Source organism: Rhinoderma darwinii, chromosome 3, assembly GCF_050947455.1.
Source record: "Rhinoderma darwinii isolate aRhiDar2 chromosome 3, aRhiDar2.hap1, whole genome shotgun sequence".
Lineage (NCBI taxonomy): Eukaryota > Metazoa > Chordata > Amphibia > Anura > Rhinodermatidae > Rhinoderma > Rhinoderma darwinii.
In genome coordinates, this window is record NC_134689.1 from 429,181,619 (window position 1) to 429,202,606 (window position 20,988).

Here is a 20,988-nt window from a genome sequence, read left to right on the forward strand (position 1 = left end):
CAGAATTGCTTTTTTCTGGTCACCTTGCTTCCCAATAAAATGTAATAAAAAGAGATCAAAAAGTTGTTTGTACCTTAAAATGGTATTAATACAAATGATAGTGTGCCTTTCAAAAAAAAGCCCTCTCACCGATCCATTGACGGAAAAATAAAAAAGTTATGGGTCTGAGAATACGGAAAAATATCATTTTCTTTTAACAAAGAATTCTTACTTTGTAAAAATAGTAAAAGATAAGAAAAATCTATAAATTTGGTATCGTCATATTTGTATTGACCCACAGAATAAAATTGACGTCATTTTATTACACAGTGAACGTCGTAAAAAACAGAAACCCAAAAATCATGGCAAAATTGCATTTTTTTTAAATTCCACCCTACAAAATACTTTTTAAATTCTATATACCTACTTACAAAAATTAAAAGAAACACAATACATAATACAATACAGTTTCATAGACTGAATGTGATGAGTTCTGAAAGTAATAAAGGGTGAAATTAAAAATTATGTATTTGGGTCAAATGTAAATTTTCTAAAAAAAAAGGACTTAATATTAGGATAAAACATTTTATTCAAAAATCTACATAATTCAGTAACTTTTTTAGTATAAACAAACATTTTAAATAATATTTTTAACTGAGTTTGTTATCATGTTTTTGTATTTTTGATAGTTATATTATTTTTCTATTTAACAAAAAACTCATTAAAGATTATCTCTCAGTAGAATAGAATTACACAGGAGCTCAGGGGATGGTTATCGGTCTCTGTGGACTCATCAGGTATAAGACGCTCTATAAAAGCAGCGATAAAATCACCGGATTTAGATACATTATAAAATGCTGGTTATACTGTCTGGACTCGTCTACTGTTATATTAATAGATTCATGTTGTCATTGCCTTATTCTAATATTATAAAACTGATTCCACGCAATAACTTTATTATTGTAAATGGACACAATTATGGAGATCCAACAAGAAAAAGCTGAGGTGAGCATTATTTTTAGATAAACAAATAAATAATTACATATTTTCATGTTTTTTTTATTGTTCAGTGAGATTAGGGGTTAATCATTTTCTTTTATATCAACCTTTTATTATCTTCATTTTAACATTTAGTTAATTTAAAAGATGTAAATAACCTAAATAGATCATTTCAAGACTTAAATCAGATTCTTTATAAAATACTTTATGAGTTTAGCAACTAAAGCCTTTATCATAGTGTGGGAGGGGGAAAAAATTAGGGGATTTTTAAGGGAAATATATAATAATAATAATAATAATAATAATAATAATAATAATAATAATAATAATAATAATCAACTACAATAAAATATTTCCGTTATTAGAATTTTTTTATCTTTTCCCCCCAAAAAAAAGATCACCTTAGTGAACATTAACACTACAAGTTTTAACTATTTTGCACAATTGATATCTTAATTATTATTTTATTTTTTTTCTCCAGGCAATATTTACAAATAATGTCACCTCAGTTAATCTTCTGGGGTTCTCAAATCTTCAAAGCTTCAAAATCCCGTTCTTCTCCCTACTGGTTATTATATACTGTGCGACCGTTTCAGGAAATGTTCTTATCATGTCTTTATATTCAGTGAGTAGAAACCTCCAGTCTCCCATGTACTTCTTCATTACACAGCTATCATTGTGTGACGTCCTGCTGACTACTGATATTGTGCCCACCCTGCTTCACACTGTACTGTATGGAGGGAGCACTATGACTCTCATCGGCTGCATCATCCAGTTTTCTATCTTTACTGTATCAGGGTCCTCGGAATGTCTTCTACTGTCAGTGATGTCTTATGATCGATATCTGGCCATCTGTAACCCCCTCCGTTATAACTCCATCATGAATCATAAGTTTTGTGTTATGTCTATAAATGTCATTTGGTTGGTTGGTTTCATAGTAATGTTGATGTATGCGATTGCTTTGTTTCGCTTGTATTACTGTGGACCGCACATTATTGACCATTTCTACTGTAACTTAGAACCTATAATGCAGCTCTCCTGCTCTGATACATCCGTACTTTATATTCAGATTCCTATAATTGGTGTTTTTAATGTATTTTGCCCTTTTGTAATAATTGTGATGTCCTATGTGTACATTGTTAACACCATCCTGAAGATCCCATCCAATACATAAAGCCTTCTCCACCTGTAGCTCCCACCTCATTGTAGTTTCCTTATTTTATGGGACATTATTCATTGTTTTTATGTTTCCTACTGAGGGACAATCCCTGATCCTGAGTAAGATCTTGTCTCTGATTTATACTGTGGTGACCCCACTGCTTAATCCTGTCATATACACTTTGAGGAACAATGACTTTAAAGAAGCCTTCCATAGACTTAAAATTGTCTAGTTTGGAAGAGAGAGAAAGGGACTTTTAAGTACAAAATTCCTCCCATTGCATTGTTTACTCGATGTCCCTGACACGTATATGGGGTAAACACTATCATTCCAGGCACTGGCAAACTAATGTGGTGAGGAGGGGCATATGGGCCACCTGGCATTGGAGCCCAATTACACCCCTATAATCCCTACGGCTATACCGCTGACTGAAACTTATCAGCAGGCTATGAGTAAAGTCAGTCAGAGAATTACAGTGCATTCAGAAAGTCTTCAGACCCTTTCACTTTTTTCACATTTTGATATGTTGAGGCATTATGGTAAAATAAAAAATAACATGTTTTTCCCCATCATTCTGCACTTAATACCCCATAATGACAAAGTGAAATCAGAATTTTAGACATTTTTGCAAATTTATTAAAAATGAAAAACTCACATTTATCATGGACATAAGTATTCAGACACTTTGCTATGACACTTAAAAGCTCTGGGGGCCTCCCATTTCTCTAGATCATCTTTGAAATGTTTCTACACCTTGATTGGAGTCCACCGGTGGTAAATTCATTTGATTGGACATGATTTGGAAAGACACACCCCTGTCTATATAAGGTCTCACAGCTGACAATGCATATCAGAGCAAAAACCAGGCCATGAGGAGGAAAGTACTGTCCGCAGTGCTCAGAGACAGGATTGTGTGGAGGCAGAGACCTGGAGAAGAATACAAACAAAATTATGTTGCACTGATCCCATGAGCACAGTGGCCTCCATAATTCTTAAATAGAAGAAGTTTGGAACAACCAGGACTCTTCCTAGAGCTGGCTGCCCCACCAAACCAAGTAATAGGAGAAGGGCCTTTGTAAGGAAGGTGATCAAGAACCCAATGGTCACTCTGGCTGAGCTCAAAAGAACTTGTGTCAGGATGGAAGAAACTTCCAGTAGGTCAATCATCACTGCAGCACTTCACCAATCTGGACTTTATGACCAGAATAAAGCCTCTTCTTAGTTAAAGGCACATGAAAGCCTATCTGGAGTTTGAAAAAAAGCATCTAAAGGACACTCAGACTGGGAAATAAGATTCTGTGGTCTGATGAAACCAAGATTGAACATTTTAGCCTCATTTCTTAGAGTCATGTCTGTATGAAACCAGGCTGTAATGGCAGGAAGGAGGTGAAGGGAACAAGTGAGCCCTAATCTACCCACCGCCCTGTCCCTGCCTACTTGCAACGACCCGCCCTAGGCGACGGGGTACAACTTGGCGGCGGTCCCTACGCTGTCTAAGTGCAAGGGAGTACAAACAGGGAACACGCAAGGGAATACAGTAGCCCACGGAACGCCGCGAGGAAACGGAGCGGTGAATGAGCCAGTCAGGATCAGGAAGTAGTGGAGTATACAAACGGGAGCACGGAGCAGAAGCAAGCCAGGGGCAGAGCAACGCAGGATAAACGGAACTGAAGCAAGGCAGAAGCACGGCAGAAGCAGGCTGGAGCAAGGCAGCAGTGGGGCCAGGAATCCAAGAAGAATAACAAGCAAGGAGGAAGAGAAAACGGCAGCTATAAATGGACAGTGGGCGGAGCTAACTCTGACTGACCAGGCCGCGATAGGCTCTCCCACTCCTGAGCCTGCCACCCTGATTGGTGGGAGCAGGTGTCAGTCTCAGAGGTCTGGCCTCAGGTGTCGGCTGATTAATCCTGGGAGTATACCCAGACGTAGTGCCTGGCAGATCCTTTACACAGGCACTGCTCATCATCTGCCCAATACCATCCCTACAGTGAAGCATGGTGGTGGCAGCATCATGCCATATTTTTTTTTTTCAGTGGCTGGGACAGGGAGACTGGTTGGAGTCGAGGGAAAGATGAATGGCGTAAAGTACAGAGATATTCTTAATAAAAACCTGATCCAGAGTGCTCTGGACCTCAGACTGGACGGAAGGTTCACTTTTCCAACAAGACAATGACCCTAAGCACACAGCCAGGAACAACAAAGGAGTGGCGTAGGGACAAGTCTCTCAATGTCCTTGAGTGGCCCAGCCAGAGCCCTGACTTAAATCCAATCGAACATCTCTGGAGAGATCTGAAATTGCCTGTCCACCGATGTCTCCATCCAACCTGACAAAGCTTGAGGGGATCTGCAGAGAAGAATGGCCGTAAATCCCCAAATCCAGATGTGCACCTTCTAGAATCCGACCCAAGAAGACTGGAGGTTGTTATCACTGCAAAGGGGCTTCATCTAAGTCTTGAGTAAAGGGTCTGAATACTTATGTCAATGCAAGATTTTATTTTTACATTTTCAATATAATAGCAAAGAACTAATATTCTGTTTTCACTTTGTCATTATGGGGTATTTAGTGCAAAATTATGGGGTAAAATATGATTATTTTTAAAATTTTAGCACAAGGCCTCAACATAACAAAATGTGAAAAAATGTAAATGATCTGAAGACTTTCAAAATGCATTGTATATAATTTGTACTATGTACTCTGTAATCTCTCTAGATATTGAGAATTTTCAATAAATATATACCTAAACTTTATTTGAGTTTGAGTTTGGGCTTAACCCCTTCCCGCTCCTTGACGTACTATTACGTCATGGCAGCTGTATCGTTCGCGCTCCATGCCGTAATAGTACGTCTCAGGAGTAACGGCCGTTTCGGCCGTCCTCCCGACACATACAGGAGCTGTGACGCTGCTGTCTTGTTCAGCAGCTGTCACAGCTCCTACAGCGGGGACCGATCGCTGTGTCCCCGCTGATTAACCCCTTAAAAGCCGCGTTCTATAGAGATCGCGGCTTTTTAGGGGTTAAGCTGCCATCGCCGGCCTGCTACGCGACAGCGGCCGGCGATGGTGACTATGGCAACCGGACACCAAACAATGGCGTCCGGCTATGCCATAGACGGAAGCCTAGTGGGTCCTGACAACGTCAGGACCCACTATGCTTGCTGTCAGTGAGTAGCTGACAGTTCTAATACACTGCACTACGCATGTAGTGCAGTGTATTAGATTAGCGATCAGGGCCTCCTGCCCTCATGTCCCCTAGTGGGACAAAGTAATAAAGTAAAAAAAAAGTTAAAAAAAGATGTGTAAAAATAAGAAAATAAAAGTTTTAAAAGTAATAAAAGTAAAAGTCCCACTTTTTCCCTTATCAGTCATTTATTATTAATAAAAATATATAAACAAACAAATAAACTATACATAATTGGTATCGCCGCGTCCGTAACGGCCTGAACTACAAAATTATTTTGTTATTTATCCCGCACGGTGAACGCCGTAAAAAAAAATATTAATAAACCGTACCACAATCACAATTGTTTGGTCACTTCACCTCCCAAAAAATGGAATAAAAAGAGATCAAAAAGTCGCATGTACCTAAAAATGGTACTGATGGAAACTACAGTTCGTTACACAAAAAATAAGTCCTCGCACGGCTTTATTGATTGAAAAATAAAAAAGTTCTGGCGCTTAGAATAAGGTAACACAAAAAGTGAATGATTGTTTACAAAACGTATTTTATTGTGCAAACGCCATAAGACATTAAAAAAAACTATAAACATCTGGTATCGCCGTAATCGTATCGCCCCGCAGAATAAAGTGAATGTGTCATTTATAGCGCACGGTGAACGCTGTAAAAAAAAAAGTATACAAAAACAAACAATAGTAGAATTGCTGTTTTTTAGTCACCACGCCACCTAAAAATGGAATAAAAACTGATCAAAAAGCCGCATGCACCCCATGAAAACTACAATGGATTCCTCAAGGGGTCTAGTTTCCAAATTGGGGTCACTTTTGGGGGGTTTCCAATGTTTTGGCACCACAAGACCTCTTCAAACCGGACATGGTGCCTAATAAAAAAGAGGGCTCAAAATCCGCTAGGTGCTCCTTTGCTTCGGAGGCCGGTGCTTCAGTCCATTACCGCCCGAGGGCCACATGTGGGATATTTCTCTAAACTGCAGAATCTGGGCAATACGTATTGAGTTGCGTTTCTCTGATAAATCCTTTTGTGTTATAAAAAAAATGGTATAAAAAGAGTAAATTTCACCTCTACTTTGCTCTAAATTTCTGTGAAACACCTAAAGGGTTCATAAACTTTCTAAATGCTGTTGTGAATACTTTGAGGGGTCTAGTTTCTAAAATGGGGTGTTTGATAGGGGTTTCTAATATATGGGCCCCTCAAAGCAACTTCAGAAATGAACTGGAACCTAAAAAAATAAATAAATGAGGCAATACTTCGCTTCTTACATTATACTGATAATGAGCCGTGCCCACTCCGAGATGACCCCAGTTTTGACCGTTTGTATAAACGGAGACCCCTATTAGACCGTTCCAGTGCCCGGTTTTCCCAAGCATACACCCCCGAGAAGTGTTTTTCTATTGATGAGTCCCTGGTACATTTTAAAGGGAGGGTTCAATTCCGCCAGTACCTGCCAGGTAAGAGGGCAAGGTATGGCGTGAAGATGTATAAGCTGTGCGAGAGTGCATCAGGGTATACCTACAGGTTTAGGATATATGAAGGAAAGGCCACCCCCAAACCAGACTGCATCCTGGACTACAATAGGTACATGGGAGGGATGGACTTGTCAAATCAAGTCCTGAAGCCCTACAGCGCCATGCGGTGTGGTATAAGAAGCTGGCCGGGCACATCATACAGATGGCTTTGTACAATTCGTATGTGCTACGTCGATGTGCAGGCCAGAGGGGAACTTTCCTGGAATTTCAAGATCTAATCTTTAGGGACCAGGAAGGGGGGGCACCCAGTACTTCTGGAAGCGAGGCCACACGCATCGTACCAGGGCAACACTTTCCAGGAGAAGTTCCCCAAACCGGTGGAAAGGGAAAGAGTCAAAAGAGGTGCAGAGTCTGCTATAAGAGGGGGATAAGGAAGAACACAATATACCAATGTGACACGTGTCCCGAAAAACCAGGGCTCTGTATAAAAGATTGTTTTAAAATGTATCATACATCCCTTGATTTTTAATTTACCCTGATGCACTCCGCAAAGCTTACCCCCCTCATCTTTCCCTTCTGAGCCCTGCCGTATGCCCAGGCAGCTGATAACAGCCACATGTAGGGTATTGTCGTACCCAGGAGAACCCACATTACAATTTAAGGGGTGTATATCTCCGGTGGCGCATGCTGGGCACACTATATTGGACACTGAAATGGCATATACATATATAAAATTGCAAATCTCACACTGCACCATCTGCTGCGCATTATCTTTTACACAGTACCTGTGGGGTCAAAATGCTCACTACACCTCTAGATGAATGTCTTAAGGGGTGTAGTTTTTAAAATGGGGTCACTTCTCGGGGGTTTCAACTGTACTGGTACCTCAGGGGCTTCTGCACACATGACTTAGCACCAGAAAAGCTCCAGTAGGCCAAATGGTGGTCCTTTCCTTCTGAGCCCTCCCATGGGCCCAAACAGCAGTTTATCACCACAAATGGGGTATTGCCGCACTAAGGACAAATTGGGCAACAAAATGGGGTATGTTGTTCCTTGTGAAAATAAGAAATTTTGATCAAAAATGACATCTTATTGGAAAAAATATCATTTTTTTCATTTCACAGCCCAATTCAAATAGGTGCTGTGAAAAACCTGTGCGGTCAAAATGATAACAAAAACCATAAATGAATTCCTTGAGGGGTGTAGTTTCCAAAATGGGGTCACTTCTGGTGGGTTTCCATTGCTTTGATACCTCTGGGGCTCTGCAAATGCGACATGGCTCCCGAAAACCAATCCAGCAAAATCTGGACTCCAACAAACACATAGCGCTCCTTTCCTTCTGAGCCCTCCCATGGGCCCAAACGGCAGTTTATCACCACAAATGGGGTATTGCCGCACTAAGGACAAATTGGGCAACAAAATGGGGTATGTTGTTCCCTGTGAAAATAAGAAAATTTGATCAAAAATGACATTTTATTGGAAAAAATATCATTTTTTTCATTTCACAGCCCAATTCAAATAGGTGCTGTGAAAAAACTGTGCGGTCAAAATGATAACAAAAACCATAAATGAATTCCTTGAGGGGTGTAATTTCCAAAATGGGGTCACTTCTGGTGGGTTTCCATTGTTTTGATACCTCAACGCCTCTTCAAACCTGGCATGCTGCCTAAAATATATTCTAATAAAAAAGAGGCCTCAAAATGCACTAGGTGCTTCTTTGCTTCTAGGGCTTGTGTTTTAGTCCACGAGCGCACTAGAGCCACATGTGGGACATTTCTAAAAACTGCAGAATCTGGACAATACATATTTAGTAGTGTTTCTCTGGTAAAACCTTCTCTGTTACTAAAAAAAAATTGAACAAAATTGAAATTCAGCAGAAAAAATGAAATTTGCAAATTTCATTTCCACATTGCTTTAATTCCTGTGAAATGCCTGAAGGGTTAAAAAACTTTCTATATGCTGTTTTGAATACTTTGAGGGGTCTAGTTTTTAAAATGGGGTGTTTTATGGGGGTTTCTAATACATAGGCCCCTCAAATCCACTTCAGAACTGAACTGGCACCTTCAAAAAAAGGCTTTTGAAATTTTCTTAAGAATATGAGAAATTGCTGTTTATGTTCTAAACCTTGTAACGTCCAAGAAAAATAAAATAATGTTCAAAAAACGATGCCAATCTAAAGTAGACATATGGGAAATGTGAAATAGTAACTATTTTGGGTGGTATAACCGTCTGTTTTTCAAGCAGATGTATTTAAATTCTGAAAAATGCTATTTTTTGTAAATTTTCTCTAAATTTTGCAATTTTTCACAAATAAAGACTGAATATATCGACCAAATTTTACCACGAACATGAAGCCCAAAGTGTCACGAGAAAACAATCTCAGAATCGCTTGGATAGGTTTAAGCATTCCGACGTTATTACCACATAAAGTGAAATATGTCAGATTTGAAAAATGGGCTCTGAGCCTTAAGGCCCAAACTAGGCTGCGTCCTTAAGGGGTTAAATATGAGAACTTTGTATATTTGTTCTATTTCTTTCACTATTAAAGAAGGCCGAGATTTTAAAGTATTAATACATTTCATGTATTAAATGACCATAGATATACTAATAGCTATCAAAACCTACACGTGAACCAAAAAAGGAGAACACGATACCCATAGTATATGCCAATAATAACCTTATTAAATATAAATAAGAAGCACATAAAAAAAATACACAGTTTAAAAAAGGTGAGTAGAGCAATATGAACAAGATGGAAGAGAAATCCCCAAAAAACGAAAAAAATAAATAAATCCTCTATCCATCCACTACAGGACTCAATATAAGCAGTTAACTCATGTGTGCACAGATATTACCAGTATTATAACATATCTGGAAACAGAGCAATAACATGAGGTGCTACATGTATGTAGATGAAAAGTATGGGAAAGCTTAAAAAAATATACCACAATAAATGCTGACACTACTGGGGTTCAACCGTCACTGAGACTATTGTACTAAAATTCTCCACATTATTGTTAATAAGAGATAGACAATCGATACGGTAGGCCATAGGATTAAGCCACAACCCAGGTATGTAAATCCAAGATGAATGAGACAGGTGTAAAGGCCTTGAGCATAGCAATGAAATAGTTATACATGATAAATGGTGGTAAAACAAGGCAATCAATCAAAATATATTCCCATATATTAGGTGGATGCAAAAAGCAAAATGAGGTGTTATGGAAGCCCAGGTTGCTTCATCACTGACTGTGGAGACTTCACAAAGTAAATTTTCCATTTCATTTTGAAATCAAGGTCCCAGAGTCTGGAGGAAGAGTGGAGAGGCATCAATCCAAGTGTCTTGACGTCCAGTGTGAAGTTTCCACAGTCAGTGATCGTTTGGGGGTCGTGTCATCTGCTGGTGTTGGTGACAAGCTTTATGGAGATGCTGATTTCATTTTCCAGAAGGACTTGGCACCTGCCCACACTGCCAAAAGTACCAATACCTGGTGTAATAACCACAGTATCACTGCGCTTGATTGGCCAGCAAACTCGCCCGACCTAAAACCCATAGAGAATCTATGGGGTATTGTCAAGAGGAAGATGAGACACCAGACCCAACAATGCAGAGGAGCTGAAGGCCAATATCAAAGCAACCTGGGCTTCCATAACAGCTCAGCAGTGCCACAGACTGATCACCTCCATGCCACGCCGCATTGATAACACCTCAGCAGTGCCACAGGCTGATCGCCTCCATGCCACGCCGCATTGATAACATCTCAGCAGTGCCACAGGCTGATCGCCTCCATACCTCGCCACATTGTAACACCTCAGCAGTGCCACAGGCTGATCGCTTTCATGCCAAGCCGCATTGATAACACCTCAAGCGTGCCACAGGCTGATCGCCTCCATGCCATGCCGCATTGATAACACCTCAGCAGTGCCACAGGCTGATCGCCTCCATGCCATGCCGCATTGATAAGACCTTAGCAGTGCCACAGTCTGATCACCTACATGCCACGCCGCATTGTAACACCTCAGCAGTGCCACAGGCTGATTACCACTATTTAAATATAAAGACTCAGCAGGTTAAATCACAAGTTAGGTGCCAATGACAAGTGTCTGAGCACCTCCAATATAGGTTTATATAATGGCAAGCTTCATTGCATCATAAAGAACTAGGAGAAAAGGAAGCCATAACACCACCAATGTTTAAAGATAAATTACAATTTTTATTGGGACATACAACATAAAATAACATTAATATAAAATTTAAAGGGATCTAAAAAGAAACAGTATGGTTGCTTCAAAACAATTAATTCCAGGGTGTCTTGCATAACAGATACTTTAGCGGTTATGTAAGCCTCACAACGACCAACAATGCGTGTCCAAATCCTATAGAACGGGCGTGTATGTAGCCTATGTGTGAAAACACAAAAGTAGTCTTAAGGAAGACACAGGGTTAAATTAACACCATGTGCTCCAGAATACCCAAAGTCAGAAGGCTGTATAGCGAATTACGCCAGAGTAAAAGGATAGACCACGAGAGGGAGGTCAGAGTCAGGCAAACACAGCCGAACAAAAGTTCAAGTGTCTAAAGCGTTCACAAAACAGAAAGAGTCTGTACATGCATAGTAGATATGTCTGCAAGCTTACCCATGGTAATAGATGGTATGATGGCCCCACACTGCAGCCTGATATGGTAGCGCCCCGACGCGCGTTTCGCCAATCTAGCGAGATCCCCGCTGTTCGTCGTCACGTCCGCACTGCGCCTGCGTGCCCCCAAGGACGCGTGTCCATGGAGACAGAGCAGGCGCAGCATGAGCGTAAAGACGTCAGAGAGCCGGGCGAGGCTCCCAGACTCACCGTACATGCGCGACCCCGGAATAAGAAGGTATTGAAATAAGTGTAAGGGGGTCATTTACTCCTAGGCCTTATTGAAAATGAGAACCTAACAAATATCCAATTTTATCCTATATTGAAAGTAATGAAAGATTAAGAACAGAAGAAAACCAAGAAAGGACAAAGAGAAAAAATAAGAAGAAAAAAAGAGAAGAAGAAAACCGAAGAAAGAGGAAAAAGAAAAGAAAAGAGAAGAAAACAAAAGAAAATAATTATTTAAATTGGGCTTATATTATATTCTAAATTTCTGAGAAACTTAATCTTGGGCTTTAATTTACTGTTACCATAATCATCAACATTAAAATAAAGAAAAGCTGGAAATAGATCCCTCTGCATGTAATGAATCTATAGAATATATGAGAGACACTCTTTAATTGAATTACTGAAATAAATTAACTTTTTGTTTGATATTCTAATTCATTGAGAGACTAGTATATATATATATATATATATATATATATACAGGGTGGGCCATTTATATGGATACACCTAAATAAAATGGGAATGGTTGGTGATATTAACTTCCTGTTTGTGGCACATTAGTATATGGGAGGGGGGAAACTTTTCAAGCTGGGTGTTGACCATGGCGGCCATTTTGAAGTCGGCCATTTTGTATCCAACTTTAGTTTTTTCAATGGGAAGAGTTTCATGTGACACATCAAACTTATCGAGAATTTCACAAGAAAAACAATGGTGTGCTTGGTTTTAACGTTACTTTATTCTTACATAAGTTATTTACAAGTTTCTGATCACTTATAAAATGTGTTCAAAGTGCTGCCCATTGTGTTGGATTGTCAATGCAACCCTCTTCTCCCACTCTTCACACACTGATAGCAACACCGCAGAAGAAATGCTAGCACAGGCTTCCAGTATCCGTAGTTTCAGTTGCTGCACATCTCGTATCTTCACAGCATAGACAATTGCCTTCAGATGACCCCAAAGATAAAAGTCTAAGGGGGTCAGATCGGGAGACCTAGGGGGCCATTCAACTGGCCCACGACGACCAATCCACTTTCCAGGAAACTGTTCATCTAGGAATGCTCGGACCTGACACCCATAATGTGGTGGTGCACCATCTTGCTGGAAAAACTCAGGGAACGTGCCAGCTTCAGTGCATAAAGAGGGAAACACATCATCATGTAGCAATTTCATATATCCCGTGGCCTTGAGGTTTCCATTGATGAAGAACGGCCCCACTATCTTTGTAACCCATACACCACACCATACCATCAATGTTTGTGTTCCAACAGTCTTGGAGGGATCTATCCAATGTGGGTTAGTGTCAGACCAATAGCGGTGGTTTTGTTTGTTAACTTCACCATTCACATAAGAGTTTGCCTCATCACTGAACAAAATGTTCTGTGTAAACTGAGGGTCCTGTTCCAATATTTGTTTTGCCCATACTGCAAATTCAGTGTGCCGATATGTGTCATCCTCGTTGAGATGCCGCAGCAGCTGGAGTTTGTAAGGGTGCCATTTGTGAGTAGCTAATATCCGCCGAAGGGATGGTCGACTGATGCCACTCTCCAGTGACATGCGGTGAGTGCTACGCTGTGGGCTCTTGCTTAATGAAGCTAGGACAGCCACTGATGTTTCTTCATTAGTGACAGTTTTCATGCGTCCGCATTTGGGCAAATACAACACTGAACCAGTTTCACGAAACTTGGCAAGCAGTTTGCAAACTGTAGCATGGGAGATGGGTGGTCTCGTAGGGTGTCTTGCATTGAAATCTGCTGCAATGACCAGCGTACTGCGTTCACCAGACATCAACACAATTTCTATCCTCTCCTCACGTGTTAACATCTGCGACATGTCAATGGCTGTAAACAAAGAGAAGCTTGTAAATAACTCACGAAAGAATAAAGTAACATTAAAACCGAGCACACCATTGTTTTTCTTGTGAAATTCTCGATAAGTTTGATGTGTCACATGACCCTCTTCCCATTGAAAAAACTAAAGTTGGATACAAAATGGCTGACTTCAAAATGGCCGCCATGGTCAACACCCAGCTTGAAAAGTTTCCCCCCTCCCATATACTAATGTGCCACAAACAGGAAGTTAATATCACCAACCATTCCCATTTTATTTAGGTGTATCCATATAAATGGCCCACCCTGTATATAAAAGATCAGTCAGATCACTATAGGAGGTAAACTGTACTATCAACCACTAATTATAGTAAATATACAAAGAAGTCACAGGCGTATAACTTATAACCCTTGGCATAAAGAATGTATATACAGACAGGCATAACTCACAATAATAGTATACATAATATTATTTTTTTTTAATCTGCCAGCAGTAATGCAGAGGTAACCCAAAAATATATATGGGGCATTAAATAATAATCAAAAAATAGAATGGCATACCACTACCCAGAGTGACACTATATATGTCACAGAAAAATAGATAAGTAACTTACCCCTGTGCATTACTTGAAAATTGAGAATATGCTTATTTATAAATTCGGCCGAGCATGCCGTTTTGTTTAATTAAGAGAAGAGAATGTGCCACACATGCTGCAATCCAGTATGTCCGATGCTTCTTTTCCCCTACACCTGCCGTCGGGGAAATTTGCCTGGCACCATATACATTAGATATTTGGCCAAGTTTTGTCTGATGTGTTTGGGCACCTGAAGTATTATTTATTTTTTCTACTAGATCTGTTTATTTGTCAGCTAAGCCAAAAGATCAGTCCCGCACTTGGAGAACGAGATTCATACTTTCTAGAAAAACACTAAAATTCACTATACAAAGTTGCTAGAAAACATGATTCTTTAAAGTGCCCACTGAAGTGTCAGTAGTGGACCAGCTCTGACGTCATCAGCGCTGGTCCATGAGAGGGCAGTGAAGGAGGAGGGGGTGTGTCTCAGACTTGCAGACTACGCTCCCTATGCAAGTCTGAGACTGCGGGGGCCATGTTTGATGGAAGACAACGGGGACCGAGAACGAGGCAACGGAGATAGAAGAACCAACGGGATGGACACTAGGTAAGTTAAAAATCATTGTACTATTTTTGGTTTATTTTTTTGTGGGGACTGGAGGGTCGCTTTAAGCTTTTCTTACTCATAGCACATGTCCTGCAAATAGATCACATATGTAAATTATCTATAACCAATCAACATCAGATCGTCAGAAAACACGTTACCTACGTCACATACGACATCACAAATAAAATGCAAATTCATGAGACACATATGGCCCTTATCAATCCCTCTATTAGAATGCAATGTTACACCATGTTAAACACATAAAAAACAGAACAATGTAAGTGATGAATAGTAAATACATGAACATTGTTGCATAAAATAAGAAACATTATTTTCCATTTAAGTTCATGCCCACAGGACTCTCATATTCCCTGTCAAGTAAGATACGTTTCTGATCTCCTACTTGTAGAGACTTCTTGAACTTTTTAATTACAAACAGTTGATCTCTGAGTGACAATGCCATTATGTCACAATCTGGGGGTATGTTGACCCACTACGCCGCTCCGCCGTAGAGGAGTGGCAGCTGGCCAAACAACATTCTATGCAAAGTCCTTATTACGAGAGTACCTGTAAGAGCTCAGACAGTAGCAGAGGCTTTGGCACGGGTGGTACTTGACGTGGCAGATGATGCCAGACGTGGCGGATGATACCAGACGTGGTATAAGGCACCAGGCGTGGCAGATGACATCAGACGTGGCAGATGACACACACAACTCCCACTAAAGGCTAGGTACAGGAGACAATACAGCAACATGATACAGGATACGGGATATGGGAACACTGGGAGCAGGATAACAACTAAGGGACCATTTGCAATATGAACATGGGTAGATAACAACGCTCAGGCATGGAGGGGAAGGGCAAAGCCCTTTTTATAGTTCAGGGTGATCTGGGGATAGGTTAGGGAAAATTTAATAAGTGTGCGCGCTGGCCCTTTAAGACTGTTATGGCTCTCAGAATATAGCGACAAAACTCATATTTTATTTTCAACAATCAGTTTTTCCCTTGTAAAGGTAGTAAAACATAAAGACAACTATATAAATTTGGTATCGCTGTAATCGTATTGACCCACAGAATAAAGTTAACATGCCGTTTTTACCACACAGTGAACGCCGTAAAAATAAAACCACCCAAAAGATTGAGGAATCACTGTTTTTTTCCTATTCCACCCCACATATAATTTTTTGCTCTTTTCCCACTACATTATATGGTACAAAAAATGGTGCTGTGAATATCTACAACTCATCTCACAAACAACAAGCCCTCATATGGCAATATTGATGGAAAAATAAAAATGTTATGGCTTTTGGAATGTGGGGAGGAAAAAAGTGAAAATCTGATAAATGGCTGCGGAGGGAAGGGGTTAAAGTAGTTCTCTATCTATTAAACCCATTTTCATAAATTCTATTAGGGAAATTCTACATTTTTCTGAGAGGGAGGTCCTCTGCTCAGGATTGTCATCTCTTGGCCAGAGTTGAGATTTTTTAGAAAGAGTGTCTCTTGCTCTGGAGGTCCTGTCCAATATTACACAAACAGACAGTCCATTGATGGGAATAGGCACTGTGTAATGTTTAATTTCCCCATTTACTGCGAGGTTTACCCACAGATTACAGATGTGATCTGCTATACAGAGCCCCATATGGCGCCACATTCACACCTTCAACTTTGTACTGCAGATCTGCAGGGTGCTAGGCCGGCATGCCTTGAAACAATGGAACATACACTGCAAATGGTCTGGTGCTGGTTAAAGTGAGGTGCAGAGTATAACCAATTCCCTTTTTACTCACCAGGGACCACCCAGCTTGCATGCAAAAAAGAAAATCCCAACTTCCACCGGTGTGTATCTCTGTATTGCTGGTTCTTGTAGTTCCACACAGTAGTATAACAGCGTGCTGTATAAATACTTGTGATCGATGGTCTACATCTCCAACAAGGGAGAACAAAGGAGATAGTGCATTACCTTTTGGAAAAATGCAAACTCCACGTGTTTATTCCATACTTACAAGAAATGCCCCAGAGGAAGCCGGAAGGGCCAAACCCAGGGTCGGGCTGTAGAATTTGGCGTGCCGCAAGAGATTTTCTTATGCTCTTATTCTCTGTCTGTCTTGTAAGTATGGAATAAAAACGTGGAGTTCACATTTTTCCAAAAGGTAGTGCACTATCTCATTTTTTCTCCCTTGTTGGAGCTTTAGACCATCGATCACAAGTATCTATACAGCACGCTGTTATACTACTGTGTGGAACTATCAGATGACTCTTATCTGCTCCAGTCATCTATAATTGTTATCATTTTCTGTTAGATTTGCCTCGGTCATCTGTAAGCGCTATTCATGAGAACTGGCATCATCTGAAAGTAACACTAGCTCATGAAGTGGTAGACCAGGAAAACTCACAGAGAAGGGGCCGCCAAGTGCTGAGGTACGCGGCATGTAAAAATCACCTAGCCTCACGCACTGCAGAGATTCACACGGCCTCTAGAGGTGACATCAGCACAAGAACCTTGCATGCGGAGCTTCATGAAATTGTTTTTAATGGTTGCTGCCCACAAGCCTAAGATCAGCATGCACAATGCTAAATATCGGCAGGAGTGGTATGAAGCACGCCGTCACTGGACTCTGGAGCAGTGTGTTCTCTGAAGTAATCACGTCTCACTATCTGAGACTCTGATTGAGGAATCTGAGTTTGGCGAATACCACTAGAATGCCTTCTGTCACATTTGGTGGAGGAGGGGTAATAATCTGGGGCTGTTTTTCAGGGGTTGGTCCCTTTTGTTCAGTGCAATTTAACTTCATTACTGTGGGAACAGTTTGGGTTCAGCCATTTTTTGTTCCAGCATGACTTTGCCCATGTGCATGATGCAAGCTCTATAAAGACATAGTTGGGTGAGTTTGGTGTGGAGAAACTCGAGTGGTTGCAAAGAACCCTTACCTTAACCCCATTCAACACCTATGGGATGAATTGGAATGATGATTGGGAGTCAGAACTTCTCCCCCAAAATCAGTGCCTGCCTCAAAATAATCTATTGCCTAAATGGGCAAAAAATCCCACAAACATTCCAAAATCTTGTGGAAAGTCTTCCCAGAACAGTGGAGACTGTTGTAGCCAAAAAAGGGGTCCAACACCATATTACCACCCATAGTTTATAAATGGGCTGTCCAACAAGCTCATATACTACAAGTGTGATGGTCAAGTGTTCACATTTTGAAAATTATGAAAAACATATTTTAGCCATATAGTGTTTCATTCTTTTAAATTGTTCTATTATAATTTATATTCTGAAATATGATGTCAATTATAAAAAAACTTAATGAAGATTTGATCTCAGTAGAAAATGATTTCATGGGAGCTCAGGGGATGGTTGTAGTTCTCTGTGGACTCGATCAGGTATCAGACTCTCTATAAATGCGGCTACAAAATCACCGGATTTAGATATATTATAAAATGTCCGGACTGTCTACCGTCATATTAATATGTCCTTGTTTTCAATCCCTTATTCTAATATTATAAGACTGAATATTATTTGAAATTGACACAAATATGGAGAATCTACAAAAAAAAGACGAGGTGAGCACTAATTTTCAAGACAATCAGAGCTGAATTTCATTTTTCTTTTTTTTTTAAGAGGAAATTTATATAAATATTGATATACATTTTTTAATCAGCGAAACATAAATAACTAAATGACACATTTAGGAAACATATTCAGCTCAGCAGAAAAAAATGAAAATTCATAAAAAAAATAAAAACATTAATCTGTGATAAAATTATATTTGTCACTAAATAACTGCTTGTGCAGTTCATTTGAATATTCATTTATATATATATACAGTATATATATTATTTTTTTTTAAATTATATATCATCATAACAAAGATTCCTACTTGAAAATTACAAAGACATGCTGCGTGATCCACTACTGAATTGTTCTGCAATTACTTATGCTTTCTCCAGGCAATACTTGCAAATAATTTCAGTTCACTTTTTCTTCTGGGATTCTCAAATCTTCAAAACTTTCAAATCCCGTTCTTCACTCTACTGGTTATTATTTACTGTGGGACAATTATAGGAAACCTTCTTATCATGACCTTATATTTAGTGAGTAGAAACCTCCAGTCCCCCATGTACTTCTTCATTACACAGCTATCATTGTGTGATATCCTGGTGACTACAGATATTGTCCCCATCCTGCTTCACACTGTACTGTATGGAGGGAGTACTATAACTCTCATCGGCTGCATCATCCAGTTTTCTTTCTTTGTCACCTCGGAGTCCTCGGAATGTCTTCTACTGTCGGTGATGTCTTATGATCGATATCTGGCCATCTGTAACCCCCTCCGTTATAACTCCATCATGAATCATACGTTTTGTGTGACATCAGTAATTTTGATTTGGTTGGTTAGTTTTATGGTGATGTTGATCGACGTAATTTCTGTTTATAATTTACATTTCTGTGGACCGCACGTTATTGACCACTTCTATTGTGACTTAGAACCCATACTGCAGCTCTCCTGCTCTGATACATCCATCATTCATAAACAGATTTTTATATTGGGATATTTTATTGTCATGGGACCTTTTATAATAATTGTGATGTCCTATGTGTACATTGTCATCACTATTCTGAAGATCCCGTCCAATACCGGAAGACATAAAGCCTTCTCCACCTGCAGCTCCCACCTCATTGTGGTTTCTTTATTTTATGGGACATTAATCATTGTTTACATGTTTCCACCAAGAGGACAATCCCTGATCCTGAGTAAGGTCTTGTCTCTGATGTATACTGTGGTGACCCCACTGCTTAACCCTATTATATACACTCTGAGGAACAAAGACTTTAAAGAAGCTTTCTATAAGATTAAACATGTCTTCTAGGAAGAGTTTTATATCTACTGGACTGTATAAGTGTCTGGAATCGGCTGGTACCCTCAACAAAAGTTTCAGATCCCACCCCCACCACACGCACTCCCTAAAGTTTGCCATAATAGATGTTGGATAGACAATTATTTATTGAGTTACCTTCTGTCTCCCCCCTTCCTTACCAATCCCTAGCATTCATATTTATAATACATACTCCTCATTTCCCTCCACCTCCATCCCCTCAACATATATGCAGCTCTTAATGAAGACCCAACTGGCCCACTTGAAATATATCTGTAACAGGGTACGCCGACTCCTGTAGCTCCTTTCCTGGCTCCATCCATCACCTCAATCCGTCACCTGTGTTAAAGTTGGCTTATTTTTTTTAAATCATAAACTGCGCCCCCATCCCTTCCCTGTTGCTAAAAAAATCCCTTTACTTTTTTATGGTGAATTGATTCTGTTTTTATATTGCTTTGGTAGAATGCTGTGTGCTTAAATAAATACATAACATTAAAACCACCTGCCCGATGTTGTATAGATCACACACCCCCAAAACAGCTATGACCCATCAACGCATAGACTACATAAGACCTCTAAATGTTCCTGTGGGATCTGGCATCGAGGTCTTAGCAGTAGATCCTTTAAGATCTGTAAGTTGTGAGGTGCGGCCTCCATGGTTCTGACTTGCTTGTCCATCATATCCCACTGATGCTTGATCAGATCTGATCTGGGAAATTTAGGGGCAACTTCAACATCTTGAACTTTATGGCATGTTCTCCTAAGCCCTTATTCACACGACAGGGTTTCCCGGCCGGGTGACGGCCGTTCATAAATCGGCCGTCACCCGGCTGCATTAGGAACAATAGACCCCTAATGGGGCTATTCACACGACTGATTTTTTGACGGCCCGGGAAACCTGGCCGTCAAAAAATGGGACATGCCCTATTTTCGGCCGGTTACCCGGCCGCCCGGCTGCCATAGAAGTCTATGGGGCCGGGTAATACACGCCCATCACCGGAATGTGTCCCGAGTGACGGCCATGTTCTGTCGCTCACACGCTCTCTCTCCTCCTCCTCCTCCTCCTCACAGTGCAGAGTGCATGTGAGGAGGAGGGTCTTTTTTTGCTCCTTGTAGGAGTCGGAATCCCAAATCCCCGGCCGGGGATTGGGGATTCTGCTACAGGAGAAGTGAGTGACTACACTGTCCATATATGGACACAGCGATGTCACTCACTTCTGCAGCGGAATCCCCGACTCTATGGCCGGGGATTCCGCTACAGGAGAAGTGAGTGACTACACTGTCCATATATGGACACAGCGATGTCACTCACTTCTGCAGCGGAATCCCCGACTCTATGGCCGGGGATTCCGCTACAGGAGAAGTGAGTGACTACACTGTCCATATATGGACACAGCGATGTCACTCACTTCTGCAGCGGAATCCCCGACTCTATGGCCAGG

At 40.5% G+C, this 20,988-nt stretch overlaps 1 protein-coding gene across 1 annotated transcript; it reads left to right on the top strand.

The window, feature by feature from the left end:
• The first annotated feature begins 957 nt into the window (after window positions 1-957).
• LOC142750761 (olfactory receptor 10C1-like) lies at window positions 958-19,540 on the top strand. The gene is made up of 3 exons (XM_075859738.1): window positions 958-984; window positions 1,460-1,603; window positions 18,620-19,540. The coding sequence occupies exons 1-3, from the start codon at window positions 958-960 to the stop codon at window positions 19,538-19,540; spliced, it is 1,092 nt and encodes a 363-aa protein (XP_075715853.1).
• The last annotated feature ends 1,448 nt before the right edge of the window (window positions 19,541-20,988 follow it).